The sequence below is a fragment of the Gymnoscopelus microlampas genome (assembly GCF_963454915.1).
Source record: "Gymnoscopelus microlampas genome assembly, chromosome: 12".
NCBI classification, from domain to species: Eukaryota; Metazoa; Chordata; class Actinopteri; order Myctophiformes; family Myctophidae; genus Gymnoscopelus; species Gymnoscopelus microlampas.
This window is the reverse complement of record NC_139949.1, coordinates 11,479,241-11,491,257: the sequence shown is the minus strand read 5'-3', so window position 1 is coordinate 11,491,257 and position 12,017 is coordinate 11,479,241. Positions and strand designations below refer to the sequence as shown.

The window sequence follows — 12,017 nt, the reverse complement described above, 5'->3', positions numbered from 1 at the left end:
TCATAAGTGGTAGATAGTGACAGTTATAAATTATAGTGCAATAACTGGATATTAAATACATTTTTGTGTTATATTCTTACCAATTAATGGCTGTAATTTAATCAGTTAAATAAACCCTAACTAAATCAGGCTTAAGACTAACTAAGCATAAATGAGGCTTAAGGATGTCAACACCCACATCTTGAACAATCTGATGGTAGAGAGAAGTGAGTTAGAAACGTGTTAGAAACATGTGGTTAAGTAATGGAAGTACACCCTTACTGTGCTTCCAACTATTTTACTATCAGTGAAAGTCCTATATGTATGAAGTGTACAGGTACAGTATGTATCAGAAAGCAGGTGTGTTGTTTTGTCTGTCACACAACCTCACAGGGCCAGTGCAGGCTTGCTTGCAGGGGAGGTGCCACACCCACACTGCTCCAGCTGATTTCACAGTTTTCTCCTCTGGCTCTGTCCTGTTAATACCATTTTTAAACACCAGTGTCTTTTGTAGAGATTCTCAATTCTTAACTCCCCCATACTCCCCGTCTTCAAATGAGTGCAGTGACTCTGATTGGTGCAGGGCTGAGTATGTATGAACTTTTGACTCAGGAGTTTCTATACAAATATTGTTAATTCGTACATACCATTACCAATACATTATTTTGTGAAATAAAGAGCTTTTTTATTTATGTATTTCACTGATAGCTATACTATTATGTGTTAAAAAAAGAAATATACATTAAATTAAAATGATTATTTCCATGGACATATTTGATGGCCATCCTGCCCTGACATTTGGCCACTTTTGCCCTAAAAAACTAAAACAAGACATGACACAGTCATGTATACCAGCTAGCTGCACACTTTGTTTTGCCCCGATCCAATCTTTTTTCTCTCTGTGAGAACTGTGTGCACGTGCGTGCGTGCGTGCGTGCGTGTGTGTTCTGTGTATGCACGGCTTGTTTTCATAGACCTGGTCGGTTATTTCTCTCGCAGAATCTGGCAACACTGCTAGGGTTCTGATACCACCATAGCATGGGAGGACGAGACCGCCGTATGCCTGCGGTAAAAGTAACTATAAAGTACATTTACTCAAGTACTGTACTTAAGCACAATTTTGAGGTATTTTTTACTTTCCTGGAGTATTTCCAATTAACTTTCACTTAAGTAAAAAAAGATAATAGTACTTTTTAAGCCACTGCTCGTCTGTGATTACTCTGTTGGGGCGGGGGGAGCAATATGGATACCGCTGTGATTTTAGCAATAAATAAGGTGGCTATTTTCAAATAGCCGTAGCCTAGTCGCTTCTTTTGGGCTTGTTTTCATAGACCTGGTTGCTTATTTCTCTCGCAGAATATGGCAACACTGCTGAGCTATTATAATGCCATAGCATGGGAGGACGAGACCGCCGTTCAGAGTATGGGATGTCTCCCCATTGGCTTAAAGGACGGCCAATGATCGAAAACATGTTGTATAGGTGTTGAATAGTGCTTTGTTTGTTCCTAGACCGGCTGCTCTTCGAGCTAAATGGTAAAAAAGTGTGTCCGTGCCCCTAAAATTATGGAATTACAGGCCTGCTTTGGTGTGTTTGGTATGGGATGGAGTGGAGAGAACGAAGGTGGCGAGGAATTCTGCATCAAGATGTTGAGGCAAAACAAAGTCACAGGCATGTTGTATTTCTGAGATAGAAGTTTTATTACATGACCAGTATAGTTCTCCAGACCATCGTTATATTGCACAGTACTCACAACAGCATAATACAGCATGAAGGGCCATTTTGACTCTATAATATTCAGCTTGTCAAAACATGTAAGGCCAATGATGATCATCAGCATGTTGTGCATCACGTGCACACGCTAGTCTGTTAGGCTAATACAGTGAATGGAAAGACAGTAAGGCTGTACCTAGCAGTATATGAAGACATTTCACTTAATGACAATGAATGTAAAACAACAAAGCAGTGGTGGGAAAAGTACTCACATTTCTTACTTAAAGGGATATTTAAGTAGGCCATTACACTCGTATGACGGGATACGAGCGCGATACAGTAACAGGCTCTGTTAATAATAACCATGATACTTCATGTTATTATTCATACTGTACTGTACTGTGTGTTATTCTTTAGTGTCAGGGCTAGTCTTCTTGGTCTCGTTCTCCGGGATGTCGGTGACCGTGATCGTGATGTCAACATCAGAAGGAGCTCTGCTTGGCGACGCAGGATGGGGGCCTGCAGGAAAGAACGCAGTTTAACCCATTGGTTCTCAAAGGGGGGGGGGGGGGGGGGGGTCGCCAGCTAAATGTCTTATCATAGCTTTTAGTGGTGGAAGAAATACTCAGATATTTTAGTAGCAATACCACAATATAAAATTACTCTGTTAGAAGTAAAAGGCCTGCATGTTCAGAATGTTACTTGAGAAAAGGAAAAAAGTATTGGCATCAAAATATACGTCCCAAAGTAAAATGTTTGAAAATAGCAGATCTACAAGCAGATCTACAAGCTCATCTACAAGCAGATCTACAAGCAGATCTACAAGCAGATTGCATGGCGACGTGTTGTGAGCTTGTAGATCGGCTATTTTCAAATATTTTATAATAATTATAATATATTCTGTTTACTAAAGAGCTGGAGAGACCCTTGTGACCGAACAAACGCTCTGTAGCAATGATTACTATCAGAATATAGTACTTAACATTTTTAACAAACAAAAAATATCACTTACCCTACCTTTAATTTACGAGAAAAAAAACACAGGTTTGACGAAATGTTGTCGAACCCCAACAGTTGTAAAATACGTACTTGGAACCTCTGGGTCATCAGACCCATTCACAGATGGGGAAGGGTCCGATTTAGTGTCAGGGTCAGAAGGCACACGGCCTATTAGGGGAAAGAGAAAGAGAAAGTACAGTACTTGAGTAAATTGACTTAGTTACTTTCCACCACTGTACTCAACCGAACCCAAACAGCCTAACAGTGACACAACAAACACAGTCGAAGCTCCTAAAATACGTACCGCATGATGGATAGAAAAGCCAAGGCTGTTCCTCACAGCAGGGGGCAGGGTCTAGAGAGGAAAGAGTCCAAACTGTTAGCTTTCAGGAAATGGGGAAAAATAATTCCTCCAGTGGATCCAATGTAGTTATTATTTAGTCACAAGCTCTTCTTAATACTTTTCATTGGTTCAACATTTATAAAACCCACACACACGCTTAAAGGGATAGTTCACCCAAAACATTACTTTTTTCCTATCGATGGTCATCAAACTATTGGCTTAGGAATGTGACAAAAACTAATGTACTAAATCTATGGATTCAAGTCTCCATGAGGTGACTAATCGGTAGAAAATAAGTCATTTTGGGGGTGAACTATCTCTTTAACCACTTTCACATTCACTTAAAAAATAGCAGATCTACAAGCGCCACATCGATTGTAGATCAGCGTTTTTTGCTACTTTTGTGTGACACTGTAGTTAGTATGACAAAGTAAGGCATTCATTTACAAGAAAAGTTGTTAAATACGTACCTTTAGGATGCGTGCATGGAGGTTCATAATACTGGCCTGGAGGAAAGACAGCAGTTAAAAAACACAATTTAGTAGATGCGTGCTGGTGTCACCACGCACTGAAAATAATAGATCTGCAAGCTCAAAACACTTCACACTGCTTTTGAGTGTCTTATAAGCTTCGAACACAATTGAGTGTGTGCTGTGTACATCTGAAGGTGTAAAATGCTTACCGTTGCTGTTGCTAATGCTGATGATAGACTGATGTCCAATCCTGAGTGACAGAGGTTATACACTGTTAGATTTCACAACCAGCAGCATTAAAAAAGGTCAATGGTGCATTTATATTGCGAAGGAAACCATGCAAGGCACCAGCCTGGGAGCAGTTTAGGGGTTCCGTGTCTTGCTCAAGGACACCTTTGCTCTACCTCCTGAGCTACTACCGCCCAAATGGTTCAAATGTGACCAAAATGTCAGCTATATTGTTGGTTAAAATAGAGCCTTGTTGTCAATAGTCTTATAGCCAGGCGATCGGATCTCTCCACCCCAGAAACCCCAGGCGGAGATCTCTGGAAGTCTGGCTATATGTGATACTATGTTGTCACACACGTACACAATGTTTTAGCAGGTGCTTTTGTAATGAGTAGCACTGCCTAAAGATCATAAGCCTAACATCTCCCGGGGCAGATGGGGGGATTCCCGTTTGGTGTGAGCGGTCGGTATATGGTCTTCCTACGCAGGAGGACTGGGTTTTTTTTAGTACATGTTTTCAACTTCTTTGTTTACTGCATTGGCTCACAACATGGCGGCCCCCACCATTGAGTTCAGTGGACAGGTGGCGCCATCTTGTGAGGTTCGCCGTTATTACTTCCAATGGTGTGACGTCACGTCGCCCACCACCCCATGTGATACGATATGTATCTCTGGGACTTCAATCTAAACTGTAAAACCCTCCGTGGTAATTTAACTTTGAAACTGAACAAAATGGAGCCAAACGGACCCGTAAGCGCACTCTCAGAGTTACAGATCCTTAAGGGTTTTTTTTTGGTTCCTAACTATCAATCATTTACCTGGGCCCCCCCCCCCCCATGGGACCCCACGTTGAGAACCAGTGGTCCATTGAACATCGTTAACCATTTAAATTCCAGGCCAGGCATTCACCTCCCCTCCTCTCCCTCCAGGAGTTTCCCGTAGGTGGCGATCTCTATGTCCAGGGCCAGCTTGGCGTTCATCAAGTTCTGGTAGATTTTCATCTGTTTGGCCATGTTGTATCTGTCGGTCTGCAGACCCTTCTGAAGTTCCTCGATGCGTGTTTGTGCGTCCTTCACCGCTTTCTTGCCGCTCTCCTCTGCCTCTGAGATCTTGTCGCCCACCTTCTTACACTGAGGACATTGGAGATGCAACGGTGCAACGGTTAATCGAAAGAATCAATTTAATCGATTACAAAAGAAATATGAATAATCGATAATTGAATTCAAATAATCTATGGATTAAAGGATTGTTGGGAAATGTACTTGTTTCTATGTTAGTAGAAACACCAATACTGCAATATCAAAATACTCTGTTACAAGCAAAAGTGTAGAATTCAAAATGTACTTGAGTAAAAGTACAAAAGTATTGGCATCAAAATGTACTTAAAGTACCAAAAGTAAAAGTACTCAAATATTTGAAAATGGCAGATCTACAAGCTTTTCAAATAGCCTATGTATAAAATAAAGTGGTTAATGTATGTTTTATAATATAATAATTTATATTTCAAAAGTAACTAGTAACTAAAGTTTTCAAATAATTGTAGTAGTATTGGGAATTGGAAATACTCAAGTAAAGTACAAATACTTCAAAATTGTACTTAAGTACAGTACTTAAGTAAATGTACCTAGTTACTTTCCACCACTGTCCTGTACACAAGACATAACAATAAAGAACTTTGAACCCTTGACACCGTGAAGTCGTGTGACATAAAAAACAAATACAGACTAAAGGGCCATTCACACCATGATACCAAGCACTATAACTATAACTAATTTATAAAGATATCGTTTTTTAAATAGTTCCAACAAACCAAACAAAGACAATGGTGAACTAAATAGATTATAGTTATAGTTCAGTTGTTCAGATACCAATACGGAAAAGCTGCCGATACTCCCTAAAATGCTGATATAGGTATTGTGAAGGAAAAAAATGGTATTGATACATTTCTAGTTATAGTTACAGTGCTTGGTGGGAAAGGCCCTTAACCGTATGCATATACTGTATGATTTGATCACATCCCTGTCACTACTCCCATGTTAATCATCAACATCATCAACACAAGCATCATTCAGTGGCGTGTACGGTACTCACCTGGACCTCCACATATTTGATATCGTTCTCCTTACGCTTGATCTGGTATTTGATCTCCTCGATCTCCCTCGTGGTTTCACTAAGTTGACCGTCGGTCTTGACGGTCGTGGAGGTAATCTGGTCAAACTGGTGCGGGCAGGGGATTGAGTAGAGGAAGTATAGAGGAGGTTTAGTTGGTTACTACTAGTCTACACACACCTGAGGTTTGTGTAAAAAAAAAAGGTACAAACAACACAAAAAACCTCACATCGGCTATTTTCACTGCATTTGAAACAGGGCTTAAGTGGTTAATTCACAACATATTTGTGTATAAGTTCCTAAGAAATGTAGTGGAGTCAAAAGTACAATATTTCTATTTGAAATGTAGCGGAGTGAATGTCATGCCAAAATGTGCTTTAGTAAAGTACTCCAGTAAATGTACTTAGTAACTGTCCACCATTGCTCTTCTCCTCACCTTGACCTTGTACCAGCTCTCGACTTCCGTGCGGCTATGTGCGGCGATCTCCTCGTACTGGACCTTGACTTCGGACACGATCTGGTCGATGTTCAGACCGCGGGAGTTGTCCATCTGGACGACCACGGACAGGCCCTTCAGGTGCTCCTTCAGCTCACACAGTTCCTGTGGCAAAACCAACAACGTTGTGAGCAGTGGTGGGAAAGGTACTAAAATGGTTTACTTAAGTAAAAGTATCAATGCTGCAATGTAGAAGTAGCCTACTCTTTTACGAAGTGAAAGTCCGGAATAAGTAGTGAAGTAAAAGTACAACATTTGCCTCTGAGATGTAGTGGAGTAGAAGTTAAAGTATAGACAATTGGAAATACTCCAGTAAAGTAAAAGAACCTCAAAACTGTACTTAAGTACAGTACTTCAATACATGTACTTAGTTACTTTACGCCACTGGTGAATTGTGTAAAGATGCTTTACCATGTCATAGAGTGTCCTGAAGATTTTGATATCCTCCATCAGACTAGTGACCTTCACCTCCCGTTCCACCTGGGCCATATAGTCCTTATCCACTTCCTAGAAGAAGACACCATTTCATCAGATGAATATGTGTTACATCAGGGGTGGGAAACTTTGATGATGGAGAGGGCCACTATATTTCCACACTCATCAAAAATAGCAAAAATAGCAGATATACAAGCTCAACGCATTTTGAGCTTGTTGTTTGAGCTTGTTGTTTTTGCTATTTTTTTAATTGGAATCCTGTTTTTTTTTGTTGCTATTTTTCTTTCAAATGCATTTAGTTATACTTATGTTAACTTTATGAACTTCAATAAAAATACATTGGACATAAAAAAGACAATAGAATATTATTACTAGTCATTAAGCTACTAATATAGACTGAAGTAATTAAAGCGGGTCATGTTTGCATGTTTGGAATTGTAACAGCTGAAATCAATAATCTATCAGTATTCCGATATAAACCTGCAGGCTGCATTAAATGAAGGTCGGGGGCCGCATGTGGGCCCCGGGCCACCAGTTGCCCATTTATGTGTTACATACATATACATCATGTCACACTTTTTTGCTGTGATGGTGTCTGTCACATTTTATGTGAGTTGATTGACTCAGTGGTTCTCAATCTTTTTCATGTCAAGGACCCCCAAGAAGATTTATGTTTGAAAATTAAAAATTATTCAAAATGTCAAGAATTTATTTTCCAAAAGAGCAGATGTACAGTACACGCTCGCAGCACGGCACAAAGTGATTTTTAGGTTAAAGTGGTTAAAATAATTGTGATGCTCCATTAACACATTTAGCTGGGGCCCCCTGGAAACCCCCCCCCCCCAAGGACCCCTGGGGGTCCCACTTTGAGAAACAATGGGTTAATAAACATTGCAAACGACACACAGTAAAATCCTCAGTTTTAATTTGAACCCAGAGAATGTAAAAATGTATGCAAATAGATCTATTTTTTTACACTATGCAGATATTTGAATCTTTCCTCTCAATGAAAATTGTCTGCTTGTTGAGGTTAAGAAAGTGGTTTAGCTGTTATATAACTAATGCACTTTCCAGTACTGTATAACAATGATTACCTTTTTAAGCTTTTCAAACTCTTCCTCTTTTTTTGCCCTCTTGATGACCTCCTCCTTATACCTGAAACCAGACACAGGAAAACAAAAACACACCTGTTAGTGTCATATTTACTTACATTTATGTGACTAAGAATAACGTTACAAACATACAATTCTGTATATATGTATTTCAAAGCGAACATTTTTAACTCAAATCTTTGCTTCTGGGGGATTCTACAAATGTCTTAACAGTTTTTTGAAAAAAACGTATGTCTTGGAATCCACCCTGGAAGATGGCAGGTTTCTGAACCGTTCACACTTCACAGCCCTCCTCTGAGACAGAGGGAGTAAAACACAAATGGTACCAAGTGAAGATAAGCAGTGGTGGAAAAAGTACTCAAATGTTTTACTTAAGTAAAAGTGTCAATACTGCAATGCAGAAATACTCTGTTACAAGTAAAAGTCCGGTATTCAGTACAAAAATATTGGCATCAAAATGTACTTAAAGTACCAAAAGTAAAAGTACTCATTATGCAGGGTTATCACAAGTTTTCAAAAATCTTTTTAAAATAGCATATCTACACACAATGTGTCGCATCGTGACCCACTGTGAGCTTGTAGATCGGCTATTTTCAAATGGCCAAAATAACATAGAGGGCTGAAGTGGTTACTGTATGGTTTGTATTAACAATCTAAATCTACAAAGTAACTAGTAAATTGTATACAAATAATTGTAGTGGAGTAAAAGTACAATATTCGCCTCTGAGATGTAGTGGAGTAAAAGTAAAACTGGCTCAAAATTGTTCTTAAGCACAGTACTTGAGTAAATGTACTTAGTTACTTTACACCACTGAAGATACAGTTGAAAATGGGGTGAAGTGCTCCCTTTCTTACTTTTTCTCGTAGTCTTCCGCACTCTTGTTAATGCTGAGGCTCTCCAGGTCCAGCCTGCTCCTGTGCTCCCTGACCATGTCCAGCTTGCTTTTCAGGGTGGAGATGTAGACCTTCTTGGTGGGCTCGATGTCGGACGAGGCAGTGTCCAGCTCCTGCAGCAGCTTCCATTTGGTCTCCAGCTCCTTGTTCCTCTTCTCTAATTCAGGAAAATCCTGGAAAAACACAAACAAACAAACAAACAAACAGTGGTGGTAAAAGTTACTCAAATGTTTTACTTAAGTGAAAGTATCAATACTGCCGGGTAGAAGTACTCTGTTACAAGTAAAAGTCCGGAATTAAAAATTTACTTGAGCGAAATTACAAAAGTTTTGGTATCAAAATGTACTTAAAGTACCAAAATGTTTGAAAATAGCATATCTACAAGCTCATATGTACAAGCTCACAACGCGTTGCGGTGCGATGCATTGTGAGCTTGTAGATCAGCTATACTTGACCATAAATCGATGCACAAATCGACATTCAACTTTCTCAACTCGTGATAACATCGGTGGAACAGGCCTCTTACATTAACAATTAATCCAAGAAATTCGCTGTTGAGTTTCCCGATCTTGTCCTTCTCGCCCTCGTGGAGAGTTTTTTGGGCTTCGTCCAAGTCCAAGTTGAGCGGCGTCAGTAGGGTACGGTCGACCGATACAGGAGTGATGTGACACCCAATGTAGGGTCCACAGCTGACCTTGGTCCTGTTCAAGGACCCCAGAGACATACTACTGAAACCCGCTGCCCTGTACAGGCCGCTGCCGCTGCGCTGGTTCCCTTTGGAACACATGGTTGGTTGGTTGGTGGTCGTGGTGTGTGGTGCTGCTGGAGAAAGAGTCCCTGTTTGTGTGGAGAGAGGATAGAGTGTAGGTGAGAGCTGTCCTCTTTTATACACACAACACAGGGTGTGGCATTATGGTGAAGGTACGGTATGTGGCCCACCAATGTGGAGGAACCTGTCAGTCACATACCACTCATGGGTGGTAAGTGGCCCACCAATGTGGAAGAACCAGTCGGTTTGTCACATACCACCCATGGGTCAGCTGTCTGGCCCCCAGCTACCCATCGCTCTACAAACAGGTTGCATTGTTCCTGCCGCGGGCCAGAAGGAATTTAACCACAGGTGTTTCCCAAAACCACTTAAGCCCTATTTCAAAAACAGTGAAAATATCTGCATATCGGCTATTTTCAATATATCTTAAAACAAATAATAATTAACTATAATATTTATTTTTTTTCAATTGTAGGACACATAAAAAAAAGAAGAAAGATTTAATCTAATTTTGGGAAACATTGATGTAACCAACATAGACTGAATTCTACATCACTCGCTCATCACTTCGTCTCTCTTACAGTAAAATCCTCAACATTAATTTAACTCTGATGGTACAAAATGTAACCAAAAGGATCCTTAGGGGTCTATTTGGTTACATTTGTACACTCTCTGAGTTATAAACGGATGAATTAAGTTAATGTGACGCAAACAAAATGTATGGTAACATTTATGTAATATAAAGTGGGGTCCACGCGCATATGGTGGACTTTTTTCCACCACCTGGTTTTTATAATTCCTTGAAGTCTGTATTTTAAGATTCTGCCAGGTAACAGGCTGGAATAATGTCCCATGGGGTCATTTTAACCCTTTATTACACATTATCCTGAACCCAAACCAGAAAATGGAAAAAATAGAAAAGAGCGCAACCTTTGAAGGAAACAACCTACAGAGACAAATTATTTTCCCCCTACAATTTGGACCCAAGGAATTGTGTGTGTGTGTGTGTGTGTGTGTGTGTGTGTGTGTGTGTGTGTGTGTGTGTGTGTGTGTGTGTGTGTGTGTGTGTGTGTGTGTGTGTGTGCGTGCGTGCGTGCGTGCGTGCGTGCGTGCGTGCGTGCGTGCGTGCGTGCGTGCGTGTAGTGTGTGTGTGTGTGTGTGTGTGTGTGTGTGTGTGTGTGTGTGTGTGTGTGTGTGTGTGTGTGTGTGTGTGTGTGTGTGTGTGTGATAGAGCACTGCCTTCCAAGTAGGCTATGAAGGCTTACTTTAAGGCTCCTAGAATCTCCAAGAGAGAACTTTCAACTATATCAGGCACTTCTCCTGTGGAACCATCTTCGAGGTTTGGTCCAGGAGGCAGACACCCTGAGTTTAAGAGCAGGCTTAAAACTTTCCTTCCATTTGGGGAACAACAGCACCATCATCATCCATAGTCTCTTCTATCATTAAAGCCAGTGCAGTGCCACGTTTGATTACCTCAATAACAAATGACATGACCTGCCCGGTTAAACATGTTTACAATTTACAATTTAGCTGATGCTCTTAATCCAGAGCGATTTACAGTAATCAAGGTAAACACAAGGTAATACATCAAATGCATAGAAATAGGAATCTAGGATCATATAGGTAAACCAAGAACCTATAATCAGTCAGTATAATATAAAAAAATCTATAATCTGGATATTGAAACTATACACACTACTGTATATGCCAGGTCTATCTCCCTTTGGAGTTGGGTGGGCTCGGGATTCCCAATATGAAATCATGAAATATGAAATTATTGGGTAGCACAATTAAAGTCATTAAAACAATGGTTTAGTGAACCATGTGCATGGGTCAGAATAGAAAATTACAATACTGTATGTCACCGCTGGATTTGAACTATGCCTTGTACTGTGGAATGAACAATTTAAAGAAAATAACAAATAACCTGTGTAGTAGTAGTAGTAGTATATCTTTTTTTCGGTTCATTTAAAAAAGCAAATTTACATACATACATTTGCGCCCACTAATGCTAGTGGCACCGAGAAGGATTAGGCTGAAGCCGAGGCTTATTTTGCCTTCCCTTTTTGAAACAAACTTAAGTTTAGAAAAAGTAGTAACACTTTTTCAAATATGGGTTTAACTAAGCTGAAAACATTGGACAGATTGATAGAATAAAAAGATAAATCTAAGCAAACATTGTTTTAACAAAACTGAAAGCATTGGGTAATTCAAAAGGATTCAAGCGAGAGACTGTCCAAGAACAGAGAGAGGAAACAAGTCAGGTTTCACTTAATACAATTTGTTTCCATGGTTCACCATACTGTATGGCTTTTTGAACACAGAATATGGGTCCATATCTACATACAGATGCACCTTCGATGCTTCACCATACTCTGTGGCTAATTGGTCACAGAATATGGTTCTAGCTCTACACACAGATTTTCATACACATACACACCTAAGCACATACATACACCCATACCATGC

General features: G+C 40.0%; 1 protein-coding gene across 1 annotated transcript; it reads right to left on the bottom strand.

Moving 5' to 3' along the window:
• Positions 1 to 2,096: 2,096 nt before the first annotated feature.
• On the bottom strand, positions 2,097 to 9,754 carry LOC311057196 (keratin, type II cytoskeletal cochleal-like; the record flags this gene model as incomplete). The annotated part of the gene is made up of 13 exons (XM_084074145.1): positions 2,097 to 2,209; positions 2,780 to 2,857; positions 2,994 to 3,044; positions 3,503 to 3,538; positions 3,715 to 3,755; positions 4,643 to 4,863; positions 5,825 to 5,950; positions 6,279 to 6,443; positions 6,750 to 6,845; positions 7,868 to 7,928; positions 8,741 to 8,952; positions 9,306 to 9,616; positions 9,748 to 9,754. The coding sequence occupies 13 exons, from the start codon at positions 9,752 to 9,754 to the stop codon at positions 2,097 to 2,099; spliced, it is 1,518 nt and encodes a 505-aa protein (XP_083930271.1).
• Positions 9,755 to 12,017: the final 2,263 nt, after the last annotated feature.